An 18,577-nucleotide genomic window follows, 5' to 3' on the forward strand; every position below is an offset into this window, starting at 1 on the left:
GTAGCGACCTATTCAAAGGTAGAAACTCCGGGTTAATGTGCAGTAATTTGTGTAGTATAAGTAAATAAATGGGGTTGAATGCAGTTAACACACTTATAGAGCGATCTTACAAATGTAAGCACTGGCAGAAACATACCTTTAGCTCATATAAGTGATTTTACCAGACTTTATAGTTTGAACATTTAGTTCAACTTGCACTTTACTTCAATAGAGAAATCTATTTCTAAGCCTTTGAACATTTTTTCAACCAATATATCCCTCTTTATTTGTTCTCTACTTATTATTTCTTTACCTCTTCTCTTCCTAGTGCCTGCCTTTGACGTCGAATCTATTAACGTTTTTTTTTTAATACTTAATAGCGTTTTGTTTATCATTTATGCAGTCATCAAAATTGTTATAATGTCTTTTTGTTGAGATAGGTTCTCTTTCTTTCCTGATGAGAAGATTGCATTTTACACCGTTTATTCCTTTGGAATAAAACCAATGTTGTCTTCGAAACATATGTCAAAAGTAAAAGAATTTGAATAGCATCTGCATTCAACTCCATTTATTTACTTATATATATATATATATAAGGGCGGGGGCACCAAAATCTTTTAAGTGCTTATGGCCTCTATATGTATTTATCTAGCCCTGTTCCCAATATACATAAAGATGGAATGGTATGAGCTGGAATGTCTTAGATCATAGGTTTGCTCAGCCAGGCCTACATCAGATACAGGTTAAACAGCAACAGCAACAAAATACTACTTCAACTTTGTGTTCAAGTACCCAGCATTGGAAATGGCATCTAGTTTACAAACAAAAGCAAATTTGTTCCAACAACATGCAAAATGCTATTTTGTGAAAACCCATCCCAACTATAGATAAAGTGGATTATAAAACAATTTTACCAATATAATTGGTTTCCTTGGACAGCTTTTTACTGGTGCATAAGTATTCGTCATCCTAAAACAAAAGAGCAAATATCATTAGTGGCTTCCCCACCAAATAAAAAAAAATCAGATTCATTGACAATTCTTAAAACAATAAAATTAATCTTTATTATATATATAAAACTGAGAATGTGTGTCTGTCTGTCTGTCTGTGTGTTTCCCTAAAACTTGAGAACTACACAACCAATTTTTTAACTTTTTGCCTAGGGCGAGCCCACAGCAATATCACATCTTCTCCACTACGATTTCCTAAAACTTCAGAACTACACAACCAATTTCATTCAAATTTTACACATGCCTTACTTAGGGTCCATGTAGTTTCATGGGCAAAAAAAATGTTCAACTTCTTGCCTAGAGCGAGCCCATAGCAATATCATATCTCCACTATTTCAGTATTACGTGTTAAAAGTGAAACAAAAACATTTCTCTATTTTATGTCAGATACTTTCACTTTAACAATAAAAATAATAATAACAATTGAATTATATGTAGTAAGTAATAATTAAAATCAAACTAAAGTATAATATAATCGTAACATAACAAAAGTAAAAATAGCAATTGGTATAAAATTGCATCAATGACTTGAACTTGAATAAGTGGTTTCACATGAATGGGAATAAATTAACAATAAAATTAGCGTGCAGAAATGGAATAGTCCAGATGGATAATAAAAAATTAAATTAAAGAAAAGACTATTGCCTATAAAGTATACAATGTAGAGAAAAAAGAAGATTTGAACACATGGAGGAAAGCACCTTCGAAAAGTGTCTTGGTGTGACTATGAAAGATATCTAATCAGAGGCGGTAAATTTGCCACAACTGAAGCAAGGTTCGAGTCAACGGAGCGTGCAAGGGAGTACTCGACTCGAACTTGCAAAGTGGAAATATTTTATTTTTACCTTTATATCTGGGACGTAGGACGTCCTGGAAAAAAATTTTAAATGCCCCCCATCCCCAAAGTAGAGGTAGGCTGGATTGTAGCCACACTTCTATACAAGAGGGAGGACAAGATACAATTGATCGAAATTACAAGAGACGGGCTAACAATTCCAGTCTGTTATATATTTTGAGCATTGTTGTCACTAGCGCTATCAAGATATAACTTTGTATTTTGTATTTTATGTGTAGATGTATATATATATATAGATGTACATGTAATATGTATACATATATATACACATATATACATGCACTAGCACTATGACCCGGCAACGCCAGGTCTTTAATGCTAGTAGAAAATAAAATTCTGAAAGTATAATTCCAAAACACAGGCAATCCTAAACTTTGACATTGTAGCCTCAGGAACTATAATGAATAGGCTGGTTCCGATGACAGAGCTCTGGAAAGGTTCTTATGTAGTCCCTTGACCAGCTAGAAATAGCAGCCAAATCTTCAAATCACACCCTATCACTTAAAATAAAAAAGGACACATTGAATAATATTGTTCTAGATACACTGTCTGCAATAAAAGAGAAAAAAAGGCTGGATGGACATAGCTGGAATGTATTTGATAACAACTCTCCTGATTCAGGGTTGACCTTAATATATAGATTGGTTGTTGATGTTCTTTATCCTAAATTGATCAGGGATCCCACTAGTAACCCTAACTTTTCTGACAATACCAACTGTCTCACTCATTCTGTTCCCCCTCCTATAATCATCATCATTATTTAACGTCCACTTTCCATGCTAGCATGGGTTGGACGATTAGACTGAGGTCTGGCGAACCAGACTCCAATCTAATCTGGCAGAGTTTCTACAGCTGGATGCCCTTCCTAACGTCACCCACACTGAGAGTGTAATGGGTGCTTTTACGTGCCACCAGCACGAGGGCCAGTTTGGTGGTACTGGCAATGGCCATGCCCAAATGGTGCTTTTTACGTGCCACCTGCACAGGAGCCAGTCCAGTGGCACTGGCGACGACCTCACTCAAATGTTTCACATGCCACCAGCACAAGTTTTAGTAAGGCGATGCTGTATCGATCACGCTTGAATGGTGTGTTTGATGTGCCATCAGCACGAAGGCCGGCTTGTTGCTCTGGTAACACCTTAACCCTCCTATAATGTAATAATGAAATTATTGTATGCAGTGCTCAGGTGCATCACAACTTGTCGAAAGTGCGTATAAAGTATATGCAGTAATGTACAAATGTCTGGAAAGGGAACAGTCAGATACATGCTTGTGTGTATGGAGGGAAGAAAATCAGGTGTAGTGTTGGCGAATCTCAGGAAGCATGGAAGTTTTGAAAGATGCAGTGCTCCGACAACTAACAACTGATGCCGGCAGTTTGTTCCATGCTTCAGCAACTCTTAGCGTGAAAAAATGTTTCCGAAAGTCATGGGAGCTGTGCTGTTTTTGACTTTATAAACATGTACACGGGTATTAGACAGGTGGAGTTTGAAAAGGTGCTCAGAGTTATTGTTTGTAAGATGGTTAATAATTTTATGGGTGTCTGCCAAGTCAGTTGCCAGACATCGGAGTTTCAATGCATCCTCACGCCTCACTCACAAACCTCTCATAATATCACTTCCTTGCATCATCCATTTTACTTATTTAAGAGAATCTGCATCACTTTTGATACACTTTTCTGCAAGAATATTCTGGCATCCATGCTAGCGGGGTGCAAAGAGCACCATACGAGTGTGATCGTTTGACAGAGCAGCTAACCGGCTTCCATGCCAGTGGCATATAAAAGGGCACCATTTGAGTGTGATCGTTACCAGCGTGGCCTTACTGGCACTTGTGTCCATGCTAGTAGGGTGCCAAGAGCACCGTCCGAGCGTGATTGTTGCCAGAGCAGCTGACTGGCTCCGTGCCAGTGACACGTAAAAGGGCACCATTCAAGCCTGATCGTTACCAACATCGCCTTACTGGCACCTGTGCCGGTGGCATGTGTAAAGAGATTCGAGCGTGGTCATTGCTAGTACTGCCTGACTGGCCCCCCATGCAGTGGCACGTAAAAAGGCACCATTTGAGTGTGATCGTTACCAACATGGCCTTACTGGCACCTGTGCCGGTGTCATGTGTAAAAAGATTCGAGCGAGGTCATTGCCAGAACCACCTGACTGGCCCCTGTGCTGGTGGCACGTAAAAAGCACCCACTACACTCTCGGAGTAGTTATCGTTAGGAAGGGCATCCAGCTGTAGAAACTCTGCCAGATCAAGATTGGAACCTGGTGCAGCCATCTGGTTCGCCAGCCCTCAGTCAAAATCGTCCAACCCATGCTAGCATGGAAAGCATACATTAAACGATGATGATGATTCCAATTTGGAATACTTCATAACATATCTCTCATCCTTATGGTACAAAATATTAGGAAATCTACAATCAGCTGTTCTATGGTGAGGTATACCTGATGTATTCCCTTCTTCTTTAGTTTCTTGATATCATTTCATTTTTCAACTCCTCCCAGGTTTGTTATTTAGCATTTATAAACCTAATCATAATTTACTATCACCCACTTCTCTCTTCTTCTTAAAATGGGTTATTTTTTATACTCAAAATATTAAGCTAAAATGAATTACATGTCAGTTCTTTTGTAATGCCTGTCTCAGTTTTCATTTCAGATTTCACACTTGTTCACACAAATTTTCTCAAACAAAATTCTACACACACACACACACACATTAGGCCTCACCAAGGCAATGACTAGTGACTGAGACCTTTGGAAATATGCTGTGCGTGAGAAAAGCCGGCAGGACAAGCAAGTCCATAACCCGTGGCTTTTGCCAGGGATGTAGCCAGCCCACTTATGCATACCTTTCCTTCTTTGGACACAAAACTCTGCTTGCAAAGTCCTGTTGAGGCAAGTGAAATCGAAATTGAATTCGAAATCGAACCACATCCGACGACTGGCACCCATGCCAACCTCCCTTCATTGGACACTAAACTCTGCTTGCAAAGACTTGTCGGGGCAAGTGAAATCAAAATTGAACCAAATCCTATGACTGGCACCCAGCCATTGCCAGTGCCGCTGGACTGACTCCTGTGCAGGTGGAAAGTAAAGAAACACCATTTCGACCCTGTGCTTGAGGAGACCTATTGAGTCAAGTACATCAACATCAAAAATTAATAGAAATTGTAGCTGTGATCCCTGTGCCGGTGGCACGTAAAAGGCACCATCCGAACGTGGCCAATGCCAGCGCCACCATGACTGGCTTCCGTGCCGGTGGCACGTAAAAAGCACCAACCGATCATGGCCGTTTGCCAGCCTCATCTGGCACGTAAAAAGCACCATCCGAACATGGCCGATGCCAGCGCTGCCTTGACTGGCCCCTGTGTCAGTGACACGTAAAAAGCACCCACTACACTCACGGAGTGGTTGGCATTAGGAAGGGCATCCAGCTGCAGAAACTCTGCCAGATCAGACTGGGGCCTGGTGCAGCATCTTAGCTTCCCAGACCCTGGTCAAACCATCCAACCCATACTAGCATGGAAAACGGACGTTAAATGATGGTGGTGATGACACACATAAAACAGATGAAATTTGCAGAACTATTACTGTTTCCTTCTCTGAAGGATACATTAGTCAGAGGAAGGGAGAACTTATGATCTTAAGAAGCCCCCACAAACAATAAGACTGATGCTGTTGTGCTTAGTTTGAATATTTGTAGGTTAATGTCAGCAGATAATTGTAACAGGATGACAAATCTGCTTAGTGAAAAACAAAAGGGATTATAAAAAGAAAACAAGACAGATGTGTCTAGTAGGCCTGGATAGAGGAGATATATAGTTAAATTCAGAGCTGTAGAGCCTACAGTTGTAGTGAAAGAAGTTATATAAAGGGGAAACAGTTTGTGTTGCTATAAGTGTTGCTAATGTACAGAAAGAAGAATGTGTGAGGTCTAACAAAATCTTGAAGTAGAATAGAATTGATAGAGTGTAGGATGGGAAGAGCTGTGTCCTCACATGATGCAATGGAACCATCTACCAACCATCTTTGTATCTTGGAAAGAACAGGTGGCCACTACTCTGCTGCTGCTGCTGCGGCGGCGGCGGCGGCAGCAGCAGTAGCAGTAGTAGTAGTTGCTGTTGTTGTTTCAGTGTTCCCCTTAAAACATAATGACAATAAATAGATATCAAGAAAATTAAGAGATCAGGCTGAGAAATCATACTCACCTTAGACGGTCTTGCTCCAGGCATAGAGATTGTTATTTTCTGTAGATCTAAATCCTCAAGGTTCTTCACCTTCCTCGTCACTGGATCTAAACAAGTATTTTTCTCTGAGACCACATGAGTAGTAATGGTACTTAGGAAAGTGCAGACCAGCAGCAACAAAGCCAACAGCCAGGAGGCATGCGGCAGAACTGAGATCATAGTGACTGTGGAAAGGGTCCTTCCAGCTGGGCAGCTAAAGGAATTTTAATTCAGTACCTGTGAAAGTAAATCATTTACAAAGTTGAATTATATAAGGAGGCGGTAATACAAGCATACAAACATACATATCATCATCATCGTTTAACGTTCGTTTTTCATGCTAGCATGGGTTGGACGGTTCGACCGGGGTCTAGGAAGCCAGAAGGCTGCACCAGGCTCCAGTCTGATCTGGCAGTGTTTCTACAGCTGGATGCCCTTCCTAACGCCAACCATTCTGTGAGTGTAGTGGGTACTTTTTAAGTGCCACCGGCACAGGTGCCAGGGGAGGCTGGCAGCAGCACGATCGGCTGGTACTTTTTACATGCCTCTGGTACAGAAGCCAGTCAAGGGGGCGCTGGCATCGACCACGTTCAGATGGTGCTTTTTACGTGCCGCCGGCACAGGTATCATAACTACAATTTCCATTTGATATTTATTTTGATGTTGATGTACTTCACTCAATAGGTCTCCTCAAGCACAGCAGGTCGTTCTGCAATACAAGGTACTTTGGATGGGCTGGGGCTATGCAAAACTGGGGCAGGAAACATCCATGAACTCACATTATTTGTCAGGTCTTTGCAGTCACAGCATATCTCCAGAGATCTCTGTCTTTCATCATTGCCTCTGTGAGGCCCAACGTTCGAAGGCCATGCTTGACTACCTCATCCCATGTCTTCCCAGGTCTACCTCTCCCCTGATACCTTCAACTGTTTGGGAGTGGCACTTCTTCACACATCTTTCCTCATCCATCTGCAGTACATGTCCATACCAGCGCTAACGTCTCTCTTGCATACCACATCTGATAGAAAAACACAGATGTTTTGTTTCAAACGAGAAAAAGAAAGTAACCATGTTGCTATCCTCACCAGTTTAATATTTGTTGGTTTGGGTTTTTATTCTTTGATTTCTCTCCCTCTGTGAATAACTCACTTCCTTGAAGACAATCTGTTGAACCCCAACCAGTATGGTTTTCCATGATGGCAGAGACTACTTGTCACAGCTTTTGCACTGTTTTGATGACATTTTAAAATCCCAGACCAACCTCTACACCTGGATATGTCTCCAACAATAATAACTCTTTGTTAGAGTGGACCGTGGTGCCCCCCCCCCCCATCATCATCATCATCACCACCACCATCATCATCAGCATCAGCATTGTTTAACATCCATTTTCCATGCTAGAATGGATTGGACGGTTCGACCGGGGTCTGGGAAGCCAGGAGGCTGCACCAGGCTCCAGTCTGATCTGGCAGTGTTTCTACAGCTGGATGCCCTTCCTAACACCAACCACTCCGTGAGTATAGCGCCAACCACTCCGTGGTCCCCATATATGACTAAAAGACTTCACCAGGTGGTGCTATTAAGTTGACATGGCTTTGGCCTATACTGGCTCAAAGTTATTGAAGTTATATGTTTTGATTCTCCATACAACGTTTCAAAGATTTTAATGGCTAGGCAATGTTCCTAAATCCCTAAATCAACAAACTATCAAAATTCAACAAGCATGTTCGTCATAAGCTTTCTAATGCTTGGCCCAGTCATTCCTCTTATTGGCTCAAAATGGGTGGGGGGGACACCATCAATTTTGGTAAGTATTTAATCAACAAAATAACATACACACAGAATTATAGAGTGGGTAGCAATGTCTTCCATAGATACTTTGTACCCTTAACACAAAACTAAAGGATAATCAGCATGACAAAGGGCTAAAGTAGGGATGATCCCTTTTAATTGTAATTACAACCCATCCAATGAGCTTTCCATACTGGTAACCCAATTTCACTCACAAGGCTCAAGTCAACTAAAGACCAAAAAGAACACATTATACTTAAGATGGCATACAGTGAGATCAAAGCTGGCAAGCTTCTAACTATCCAGCCATACTTTCATGTCATCATCATCATCATCATTTAACGTCCGCTTTCCATGCTAGCATGGGTTGGACGATTTTGACTGATGGCTGCACCAGGCTCCAATCTCAATCTGGAAGATTTTCTACAGCTGGATGCCCTTCCTAACACCAACCACTCCGAGGTGGTACTGGCAACGGACACGCTCAAATGGTGCTTTTTATGTGCCACCTGCACAGAAGCCAGTTTATTGCACAGGCAACGATCACGCTCTGATGGTACTCTTAGCGCTCCACTAGCATGTATGCCAGTCATCAAATTTGATTTCGATTTCACTTGCCTCAACAGGTCTTCGCAAGCAGAGTTTAGTGTCCAATGAAGAAAAGGTACACATAAGTGGGCTGGTTACACCCCTGGCATAGGCCACGAGATTCTGGTCTCACTTGGCTTGCTGGGTTTTCTCAAGCACAGCATATTTCCAAAGGTCCCAGTCACTAGTCATTGCCTTGGTGAGGCTCAATGTTCGAAGGTCATGCTTCACCACCTCATTACAGGTCTTCCTGGATCTACCTCTTCCACAGGTTCCCTCAACTGCTAGGGTGTGGCACTTTTTCACACAGCTATCCACATCCATTCTCACCACATGGCCATATCAGTGCAGTTGTCTCTCTTGCACACCACATCTGAGGCTTCTTAGGTTCAACTTTTCTCTCAAGGTACTTACACTCTGTCGAGTATGCACACTGCCATTACACATCCATCAGAGCATATTAGCTTCATTCCTTGCGAGCTTGCGCATGTCTTCAGCAGTCACGGCACATGTTTGCCTGCCATGTAGCATGGCTGTTCGCACACATGCGTCATACAATCTACATTTTACTCTGAGCGAGAGGCCCTTTGTTACCAGCAGAGGTAAGAGCACTCTGAACTTTGCCCCGGCTATTCTTATTCTAGCAGCTACACTTTCAGTGCACCCTCCCCCGCTACTGACTTGGTCACCTAGGTAACGGAAGCTATCAACTACTTCTAGTTTTACTCCCTGGAATGTGGTGGAAGTTGTTCTCTACACATTTTCAGTGTTCATTGCTCCTGAGCATCTTGCCACATACAAAAACTATCTTCCCAGTTAGCCTTGCTTTGATATTGCTGCACCTCTTATGTGTCCATAGCTTACACTGGATACACTGGATACATCTTATAGAGTTTCTACCTACGCCTTTTCTACAGATCAAGCAGGGAAATCTACCTGAAGGGATTTGTGGTTTGCCTGCCTTCCTACTTATTAGGAAAGCTTGCTGAGTGCCACATACCAAGTCTGTGGTTGGTGAAAAGTCCCTTCCAGACCTAGAGTTATGTGTTGGTGGAATAGTACAGTAGACAAAGCCATTGGAGCAAAGAAACAGGCCTGGAAAGCCTGGAAGGATCGGGGTAGCAGGGAACTGTACCATGTAGCCAAAAGGGAGGCTGGGCGGCAGGTATACATAGCCAAGAGTGAAGCAGAAAAGAAGACGTTTGCCAATGTCCAGTGAGTTGAGGACCAAAGAACTGAGGTATTTCGGATTGCAAGACAGTGAGTAAGAGAAAATTGTGATGTCACAGGAGAGAAATGTGTCCGCATTGATGATGTTGTACTTGCTTTTAATGATTCTGAAAAGAAAAAGGCTTGGAGAAACCATTATGAAAGACTGCTGAATTTGGAGAATGAATGGGAGGAGGAGAGCCTGCCAAATGTTGACCCAGTAAACGGACCAGCTATCCCAATTGACAGCTCCCTAGTGCTGAGATGCTTAAAACATCTGGTGGTGTGGGCTATGGCCTAGTCACCCACACTGTCATACCCAATGACTGGCGTAGCAGCACATACGAGGTGCAGCAACATCAAAGGAAAATTAACCGAGAAGATAGCTTTCATGTGCGGCAGATGCACAGGGACAATAGACATCACAGATACTCAGAAAACAGATTCCATCACACTCCAGGGGAAGAAACTGGAAGTAGTTGATAGTTTCCACTACCTAGGTGACCAAGTTAGTAGTGGGCGCCCTGAGAGAAATGCTGGACATAAGAAGCATTAGATGTAGTGTGCAAGAGAGATGTTTGCACTGGTATGATCATGTATTATGGATGGATGAGGAGAGATGTGTGAAGAAGTGCCACTCCCAAACAGTTGAAGGAATCTGGGGTAGGGGTAGACCCAGGAAGACATGGGATGAGGTGGTCAAGCATGACCTTCGAACATTGGGCCTCACAGAGGCAATGACGAAAGACCGAGATCTCCGGAGATATGCTGTGACTGCGAAGACCCGACAAATAATGTGAGTTCATGGCTGTTTCCTGCACCAGCTTCACATAGCAGCCCCAGCCCATCCAAAGTACCTTGGATTGCAGGATGGCCTGCTGTGCTTACCTTGGATCATAAGCAACCTGCTGTGCATGAGGAGACCTATTGAGTCAAGTACATCAACATCAAAATAAAGATCAAATGGAAATTGTAGTTGTGATACCTGTGCCAGTGGCACGTAAAAAGCACCAACTGATCGTGGCCATTGCCAGTATCCCCTGGCACCTGTGCTGGTGGCACATAAAAAGCACCCACTACACTCACGGAGTGGTTGGCATTAGGAAGGGCATCCAGCTGTAGAAACACTGCCAGATCAGACTGGTACCTGGTGCAGCCTCCTGGCTTCCCAGACTCCAGTTGAACCGTCCAACCCATGCTAACATGGAAAACAGACGTTAAACGATGATGATGATATATAAATATTCTGTTGTATCTGGGGAGAGTCATTTTCTTTTTGTGCCTTATAATTTAACACACTCACTGATAAAATTTCCACTTATTCCTTATTTTTATTTTCCTAAAATTTTCGTTGCGTCTTGCAACCTTTTCAATAGTCTTCACTTAAATATACAATAAAACATATACCAATAATTAAGTACAAAATAATAAATAAAAAGTATATAATAAGAATATAATTGATAAAAAGACTACATGTGTTTTATGGCTATATTTTCAAACTGATAACAGTAAAATCAATTCAATTTAAATTTAGTCACTCTTCAGGTCCAAGATAAAAACAATAAAATAATTAAATAAATAAATATATGTTTATAATCTTGTAAGAAAATATAAATATATATAAAAATCGAACAAAATACAATAATATATCATAAAATACAAACACGAAATATCTTAATATATTCTGCTAACTAAATCTTTATCCTTAATACATAGAACTTATTATTTATAAAATTTATTTCGTTAAAAATGTGGTATAAATAAAACTAGAAGAAATAGATACAAATATTTATTACATCTATGAAAATAAATTTTAACTTATACAAGAAAAAAATAACAAACTATAATATATCGTTACTAGAAAATTCAAAAGCAAGTAATTAAAACAAAATAAATATATATATAAAAAATACAAAATATACATTAAGTGAAACTAAAATACTATAATCTAATCTATATACATTAAATTAAATTATTTATTTATTTAATAAACATCTATGTTAAATCATATTCTAATTAAATGATATATACTAAAAAAACTTCATGCTAACTTATATACATAATAATGCTACTACAAACTATGACTACAAGAATTAAAAATAGAAAATGGTTCAAATATATACACACCTATTAGTTAAACTTACAATATTATTAATTTATATATAGTATATATAGAGAGTTAAATTTACACTCACATACAGAATTAACCAAAATATCAATTAATATTAAAAGTATTTACTTAAATGTAATAATACGTAACAAATAAAACTCCTAACTATTAGATAAAATTTTGTCTTACAAAACTACTTCAGAAAGTAAATTATATGTAATAATAATAAATGTATGTATCGTAATTAATAATTATATATATATATGTATATATACACACACACACGTAATACGTGCTGTGCGTCAGAAGACCCGGCAAGACTAGTGAGACCATAACCCGTGGCCTCTACCTGGTATGTAGCCAGTCGACTTACACATACCTTTCCTTCCGTTGAGGCAAGTGAAAATCAAAATAAAAATCAAACCAAATCAAATCAGATGTCAGAAAGCAGAACCAATATCGAAGTCGATCAGCATCAATGGAAATTGCAGCTGTGATACCAGTGCCGGTGACAAGTAAGCGAAACATCCGATCGTGGCCGTGGCCAGCGCCGCCCCGACTGGCCTCTGTGCCGGTGGCACGTAAAAAGCACCATCCGTTCGTGGCCGTTACCAGCCTTGCCTGGCCCCAGTGCCGGTGGCACGTAAAAGCACCATCCGTCCGTGGCCGTTTGCCAGCTGCGGGTGGCACGTAAAAAGCACCCACTACACTCGCGGGGTGGTTGGCGTTAGGAAGGGCATCCAGCCGTAGAAACACTGCCAGATCAGACTGGGCCTGATGCAGCCTTCTGGCTTCACAGACCCCAGTTGAACCGCCCAACCCATGCTAGCATGGAAAGCGGACGCTAAATGATGATGATGATATATATATATATACACATGTAGACACATACATACCTATATATGCATACGTATACACAAACACTCCTACACGTATATGTAGACATATACGTACGTATATAGACACACATAAGCGTACGTACGTACATACACACGTGCGTACATACACACACATGTGCGTACGTACATACACACACATGTGCGTACGTAAATACACACACATGTGCGTACGTACATACAAACACAAGCACGTACGTACATACACACACATGCACGTACGTACATACACACACATGCATGTACGTACATACACACACATGCATGTACGTACATACACACACATGTACGTACGTACATACATATGTGCGTACGTACGTACACACAAGTACGTACGTACATACACACATGTACGAACGTACATAGATACACACACACATACGTACGTATATACACATACGTACGTACGCATATACACACACGTACGTACGTAGACACACACATATGTACGTACATACACACACACATACGTACAAACGTATACACACACATACGTACGTATACACACAAACACATACATACGTATACACACAAACACATACATACGTACATATTTGCAAACACATACACTCACATATGTACATAAATGTTCACACATGTATGTATATATTCACACATATGTACGTATATATTTACAAATACGTACGTACACATTCACACATACGTACCGACGTGCACATTCATACATACATACGTATATACTCACACATACGTACGTATATACTCACACGAACGTACGTATATACTCACACGTACGTACTTATATACTCACACGTACGTACGTATATACTCACACGTACGTACGTATATACTCACACATACGTACGTATATATATTCACACATATGTACGTATATATATTCACACATACGCACGTATATATATTCACACATACGCATGTACTCACACATACGTACGTATATACTCACACATACGTACGTATATATATATTCACACATACGTACGTATATACTCACACATACGTACGTATATACTCACACGTACGTACGTATATACTCACACGTACGTACGTATATACTCACACGTACGTACGTATATACTCACACGTACGTACGTATATACTCACACATACGTACGTAAATATTCACACATACGTACGCATAGACATACGTAGTTATACACATACACGTACGCATATACACACATATACATACGTACGCATACACACACGCATATACACACACATATACATACGTACGCATATGCACACACATATACGTACGCATATACACACACATATACGTACGCATATACACACATATATACGTACGTATATGTGTGTGTATATATATATACACACACATACATATATATACGTACGTATATACACACACACAAACGTGCGTATATCGTGTGTATATGTGCTTTTACGCACACATATGTTCGTATATGAACACAGATATACGTGCGTATAGACACACAGATATAGGGGCGTATAGACACACATATACGTATAAACACACATATACATACGTATAGACACAAGTACCCAAACACATATTCTTACATACGTATACACACACACATACGTTCGTAAATACAAATATGAATACAGTATAGTGGAACAACATTATTCGACCAGGTAAGGAGGAACTATGATTGAAGTAGTGGAGTTCATTCATTCACACTGACTTCCAAATACACTTTTCATTATTTCTTCAAGCTCTGATTCAAAGAGATAAAACTCGCTTTTCCTTCCTCTACAAAGTCGAATTTTTATCAACTCTTTCTACTTTTCGTTTAAATTTTACCCGACTTTCATGATACGAGCCAACGAAGAGAGACTGTACGTGATAGATCATCCCGCAAGAAACAACATCTAAATTTCCCTCAAATCAACCCTACAGTCTTATAACAAGGAATAGAACACGTTAGATAACGTAATAATCTACATACCTATTTCTTTACTGCCCACAAAAGGCTAAACACAGCCAAACGGATTAAGTCGATTATATCGACCCCAGTGCGTAAATGGTACTTATTTAATCGAGTAATAATCTACATACCGCCAAAAAAGACGATGGACACATATGGAATGTCCTTAAATCACAGGGCTATTCCAGATGGGAGCCAAACAACTTTACTCGATTTCTAGTATATTTTTCTTCGGTACTACTTGAGAACAGTGGTCCCGGTGCGCGCACTCGCGTTGTCGCGCATCCGCGCTAGCTAGTCGTGACTAGTCGATCCTTACTTTGTGTTTTTGAGCGTTATTTAGTTTGTTTAACAAAAATGATTTACTTTGTGTAAAAATATTATTTATTTTGTGTTTTATTTACTTCGCTAGGTAGTCGTTGTAGGATCGACTAGTCACGACTAGCTAGCGCGGATGCGCGACCACGCGAGTGCGCGCACCGGGGCCACTGTTCTCAAGTAGTACCCAGTAATATATATATATATATATATATACGAATTATGAATGGATTCGTAGGCGGGTATGTGACGTCAGGACTCCAGTTGAATGAAAGCCCGACAGAGACGTTTGACGTGCTAAAAACTGCAGCCAAATTTCCCCTCTTATCACATCCTACCATCTTTCAAAACGCACACACACATAATCGATAATGTGGTGCAGAGGAACGTAATACTGGGGGAAAAATTTTAATTAAAAACAGGTTGGTCACGACAGGATTACAGGTCTGCCTGATATGGCTAACCTCGGCTGAAGGGAAAACTTAATCAGGACCCCCACATTGTTTACAACCGTACCTCGAACTCTATTGTGTAAACATATGTGTGTGAAATTTATGTATAAGCAGTACTATATATATATAAATATATATATATACATCTATGTACTGTGTATATATATATATGTGTGACCTCGTGAGTACCGCTGGCGATTTTTTTCCTCTATCTTCCCTTCTCCTATGTTTCCGACGAAGAGCTCCGCTCGAGACGTTAAATCCTCCTTCTTCCCTTCTTTCCTGAGCGTCCAATAATACTTTATTTGTTCCACGTCCTCGCGTTGTTTTTTTTTTTTTTTGTGTGTTTTCTTGTTTGGATTAACTATATATATATATACATATATATATATGTGGGGGGGGGTATATGTTTGTGTGTGTCTGTGTTTGTCCCCCCAACATCGCTTGACAACCGATGCTGGTGTGTTTATGTCCCCGTAACTTAGCAGTTCGGCAAAAGAGACCGATAGAATAAGTACTAGGCTTACAAAGAATAAGTCCTGGAGTCGATTTGCTCGAGTAAAGGCTCCAGCATGGACACAGTCAAATGACTGAAACAAGTAAAAGAGTAAAAGGGTATATATATATGTATATATATATATATATATATATATATATATATATATAATATATATATATCACCTAGCACTACACATATATATACACACACACACAAACATAGCTGCATACATGTATTATACACATATACACAACTAAAATTATAATTTAGGGTATCTAAGAGATAGCACCACGCTGGAAATAGCAGCCAAAATTTGACTTGGTGTATCTCTTAGATCCCTACCCTAAATTATCGTTTTAATAATAATTATTAGCTTTGAAAGTTTTTATTCCCATGCTGGCCTCCTGATAAGATCGGAATTTAAATAAAGATCTGATCCTTATTAATATAAACATATACACAACCATATATTATTCTTTTATTTGTTTCAGTCATTTGACTGCGGCCATGCTGGAGCACCAATATATATATATATATATATATATATATATATATATATATATATATATATATATAGTTATATATGCACATACACTCACGTATAAACACATATATACACACACGTGTATACATTATATATGACAGTTGTGCCAAGATAAACATGACCATAAAGATACGAAGAAAACACATAACACTGAAAGTTGAGGGAAATTATTTCAACATACGACTTAATAATACTAATAACGATAAATTAATGTCAACAATATGGTTTTAAACCTTCCAAGACTCTAACAGTATGTTACTAAATATAACGGCGACATACTTACGACAGTCAACCATGTTCTGGGCCGGACCTGTGTTGTTGTTGAATCTGGAAGAAGGCAGACGACTCGGTCACGTGGTGGCGGTATATGAATATTCATGAGCTTTAAGAGGCGGCGACGGGGACGGGAAAGACGGTAAGGAAATAAGGAGATGCTGGAGGCGGAGGTGAAAGAAAATAAGGAGATGCTGGAGGCGGAGGTGAGAGCAATGAAGGAAATGATGGAGGTGAAAGTGAAAGGCAAGAAGGAAATGTCGGAAGTGGAGGTAAAAGGAAATAAGGTGGCGGTGAAAGAAAAAGGAATGAAGAAAATGTCGGAGGTAGAGGTGAAGGCGATGTCGGAGGTGAAATGGAGGAAGGTGCTGGAGGTGGCGATGAAGAAAATATAGAACTGTTGAGAAGGGAGTTGATATAAGGAAGAAAACTGATAATAATATGGAAGATGGAATGAGTGAAATTTTTTTTAAATAATTGAGAGTTGGGAGGCAGTTAATGAACTTGAAAGAAATGAAGGAAGTTGGTAAGAATGACAAAATGAATACCTGAGTGAGGTGAATGGAATTGAAAGAGATAAAGAAAGAAGATGGAAATAAAGGAATTAATGTGGAGGAGGGGTAGAGTGAATGAAATTGAAAGAAATAAAGGGTGATAGGAATGAAATAATGTGGGCTGGAAGAAGAATCAAAAGAGATAAGAGGTGATGGGAATTAAAGAAATACCAGGAGGAATAAATGGAATTGAAAGAGATAAGAGAGAGTGATGAGAAATAATGCAAGAGGTGAATGAGACTGAAAGAAGTAAGAGAGAGAGCAGTGATAATGAATGAACTAATGGCAGATGATAGGAACTAAGGTAGCGAGTTGGCAGAATCGTTAGCACGTCGGGCGAAATGCTTAGCGGTATTTTGTCTGCCTCTACGTTCTGAGTTCAAATTTCGCCGAGGTCAACTTTGCCTTTCATCCTTTCGATTAAATAAGTACCAGTTACGCACTGAGGTCGATGTAATCGACTTAATACCCATGTCTGTCTATGCTTAGCCCCTTGTGGGTAATAAAGAAATAGGTATTTCGTCTGTCATTACATTCTGAGTTCAAATTCCGCCGAGGTCGACTTTGCCTTTTATCCTTTCGGGGTCGATTAAATAAGTACCAGTTACGCACTGGGGTTGATGTAATCGACTTAATCCGTTTGACTGTCCTTGTTTGTCCCCTCTGTGTTTAGCCCCTTGTGGGTAGTAAAGAAATAGGTAGATGAAAGGAACTAAAAAAAAGAAGATAAGGTAATGGAAGTGGGGCGAAAAGAAGGAAAGTAGCAGAGTGGGAGTGATGAAAGAAACATAGAGATGAGAAAGAAAGAGATAATAAAAATGGTGGAGAAACAAGTAAAGGAAAGAAAGTAAAGGAGTGAAAGGAATGAATAAAAGACATGTAGATGGGAGAATGCCTTGATTATTAAACCTTTTGTTTTTCCAAAGCATTTTCGTATTTTTTTCTAAATATCTATTCTTATTTTTGATTCTCAGCAGTGCATTGTGCAAGACACTTTATTTCATGTTGCCCCAGTCTACTCAGCTGGCAAAAATGAGTTGTAACTGTGATTCAAAGGTCAAGCCTTGTCATATTTTGTGTCATGCTGAATCTCCCTGAGAACTATGTTACGGGTATGTGTGTCTTAGTGGTTAGGGTGCCAGCACCATGATCGTGAGATTGTGGTTTCGATTCCTGGACCGGGCGACGCGTTGTGTTCTTGAGCAAAACACTTCATTTCACGTTGCTCCAGTCCACTCAGCTGGCACAAATGAGTAACGCTGCGATGGACTGGTGTCGCGTCCAGCTGGTGAAAAAAGGCGGCGAGCTGGCAGAAACGTTAGCACGCTGGGCAAAATGCGTAGCTGTATTTCGTCTGTCTTTACGTTCTGAGTTC

At 40.0% G+C, this 18,577-nt stretch overlaps 1 protein-coding gene across 2 annotated transcripts in view; it reads right to left on the bottom strand.

Moving 5' to 3' along the window:
* LOC115218053 (peptidyl-glycine alpha-amidating monooxygenase B) overlaps positions 1–16,805 on the bottom strand; it is a 105,531-nt gene extending 88,726 nt beyond the window's left edge. Inside the window, exons 1-3 of one of the 2 annotated variants that reach the window (XM_029787814.2) lie at positions 16,659–16,805; positions 6,056–6,310; positions 894–948 (exon numbers count right to left, since the gene is read on the bottom strand). In XM_029787814.2, coding sequence (XP_029643674.1) covers positions 894–948; positions 6,056–6,253 — 253 coding nt within the window. In that variant the 5' untranslated portion in view covers positions 6,254–6,310; positions 16,659–16,805. Of the gene's footprint in view, positions 1–893; positions 949–6,055; positions 6,311–16,654 lie in introns of both variants that reach the window. The other variant, XM_029787815.2, reaches the window with a different exon arrangement.
* Positions 16,806–18,577: the final 1,772 nt, after the last annotated feature.

This window comes from Octopus sinensis, linkage group LG12 (assembly GCF_006345805.1).
Source record: "Octopus sinensis linkage group LG12, ASM634580v1, whole genome shotgun sequence".
Taxonomy (NCBI): Eukaryota; Metazoa; Mollusca; class Cephalopoda; order Octopoda; family Octopodidae; genus Octopus; species Octopus sinensis.